At 37.3% G+C, this 2,358-nt stretch overlaps 1 protein-coding gene across 11 annotated transcripts in view; it reads left to right on the forward strand.

Annotated features, from left to right (window-relative positions):
* Positions 1-2,358, forward strand: part of LOC116085613 (ankyrin repeat domain-containing protein 18A-like) — a 152,959-nt gene that overhangs the window by 9,633 nt on the left and 140,968 nt on the right. For 8 of the 11 annotated variants that reach the window (XM_031363173.1, XM_031363163.1, XM_031363171.1 and 5 more), the window contains exon 6: positions 62-98. The exons of the other annotated variants lie outside the window; for them this stretch is intronic. In XM_031363173.1, coding sequence (XP_031219033.1) covers positions 62-98 — 37 coding nt within the window. The remainder of the gene's footprint in view (positions 1-61; positions 99-2,358) is intronic. 11 annotated transcript variants of the gene reach the window in all.

Consider the following 2,358-nt stretch of genomic DNA (forward strand, 5'->3'; position numbering starts at 1 on the left):
CCATTTCAAATATGTATATATTTTCTACAGTTATTATAAAATACATTCTCTCCCTTTTTAGAAGTGGATAACAGTACTGAACATACATCTTTATCTAGGTAAGAGTTCATGGCTTTTATTTAAAAATATTTATTTATAAATATTTATGTGACATCATTGGGAAATGCAAAGATAAGAAGCTGATACTGCTGAAATACACACCATATTATATGCTCAATGCTTGTAATGTCTAAAACAATCAGATAAAGTTTATGGAGTAAGTATGCTCTATAACCTAGCTCCCATCCCCTAGGGAACCAAATGCAGAGAGCTTGAATAATTGGCCATGATTCTATAATTAACCTTGGTTTTCCAGTGCATCTCTTACCCAGACTGACTGAGACCCATGTGCTCTTCTGTCAAGATGCAGACATACTTTCATATCAGTTCAGAAAGCTAGATTAAGTTGTGCCATTTAGCTCTGAATGAAACTCTGGTTATATTATCCTATAGCTTGTCCGGATATTTTTGACAATTGCAGCTGTAACCAATACTTTGTTTTTGTTATCACAGGTTTTAAGGCAGATCAGACTCAGCTCTGGCCAGATCTTCATAGATTTTACTTATACAAAATCAGAAGAGAAGTTTGTAGAGAAGTTTGTATGATAATTGAAGAATAGTTGGTAGTGCCTAATTAAAGGCATTTTATTTTATTTTTATTTTTTATTGGATATTTTATTTATTTATATTTCAAATTTTATTTATTTATAGTCCAAACCCTTTCCTGGTTTCCCCTTTGGAAACCTCCACCCTCCTCCCTGTTTCTAGGAGGGTGCTCACCCACCCATCTGCCCACCCACTCCTACCTCCCCATCATGGTACTCTCCTACACTGGGACATTGAGCCTTCCCAGGACCAAGGGTCTCTCTTTCCACTGATGTCCAACAAGGCCATCCTCTGCTACATATGTGGCTGGAGCCATGGGACCCTCCATGTGTACTCTTTGACTGGTGGTTAAGTTCCTGGGAGCTCTGGGGGGTGGTCTGGATAGTTGATATTGTTGTTGTTCTTATGGGTTGCAAACCCCTCCAGCTCCTCAGTTCTTCCCCTAACTCCTTCATTAGGGTCCCTGTGCTCAGTCCGATGGTTCACTGCAAGAATCCACATCTGTATCAGGAAGGCTCTGGGATAGCCTTTTAGGAGACAGCTATATCAGGCTCCTATCAGCAGACAGGAGCTATTCAGATCAACTAAGTTTAGGGTGGTTTAGAGAGATTTGTAACAGTAATTAGATGGCTCACTTTATCAGCCATCACCCAAATAAAGGGATAAGCCAGATCAATGTAGCTGGATGATGTAGAACAGTAGTTCTGATGTCTTACAGTGTGTGTCACATTGTTGGCATATGTTTTGTCATGGAAGTACATCCATAACCACTATGTCAGAAGTTTTATGACCTCTTCTTTTAATGTCTAAAGAATTAACAATTTCTTTTGAAGTTTACAGTCCATATACATGGGTAACAGAGTTTCCCAGTGATCTGTTTGACTCTTGAAATGTCCCACTTATCAGAAAATTACCTTTCACTTGTAGCTTTCCTCAACTCCATCATCCTAGAATTTTCCAGAACTTTTAAAGAGTCTGACGTCCAGAATGGACAGGTTTGTTTATTTGTTTTTTTTTTTTTTTGACATTTCAGATGGAACTTTAAAAGTAGAAATATAGATAGTTAGCTTCTTTTCTGCATATTCTGGTACTTCATTCAGCATTATAAAATTTGAATTCTGGAAATGTTTAAATATGAAGAAATTTGTCTTTATAGATCTATATACCACATATAATGGGATGTACTATAAGGCTGAAAGTTCCTTTTAGTACATATTATGTTTAGCCATTATTTCTAAAGTATCAGCTCTCTACTTGAAGATGAGTCTTCTACAGTTATCCACATTCACTGATATCCAGCTAACTCTTCTCACCTATTAAAAGCTTTATTTTTAAAGTTTGTGTGTATGAATGTGTATATGTATGCGCCCCCAAGAATGTAGTATCTGAGGAGGCCAGTAACATCTTTTTGAGTTGCAGATGTTTAATAAGCTACCCAATATTGGGGGTACATGGAACCAAATTTGAGTTCTTTACAAGAGCAGCAAGCTGTCTTCACTACTGAGTCATCATTCCAGCATCATATTCAAAACCTTCTGTGGGATTCAATGTGAGCTAGAGTTCCACATGGAGTTACCAAACTGAGGTCCTTTCTTGTCTTTTATGGCAAAATACATGAGTTGGGACCATTCTCAGCCATCAGATCAAGTTATGGAAAGACACTAGAATTGCTTTCCTTTTTTCACATCAGATCTTCGTGATAAGGTCTTTTTT

Source organism: Mastomys coucha, unplaced genomic scaffold (assembly GCF_008632895.1).
Source record: "Mastomys coucha isolate ucsf_1 unplaced genomic scaffold, UCSF_Mcou_1 pScaffold12, whole genome shotgun sequence".
NCBI classification, from domain to species: Eukaryota; Metazoa; Chordata; class Mammalia; order Rodentia; family Muridae; genus Mastomys; species Mastomys coucha.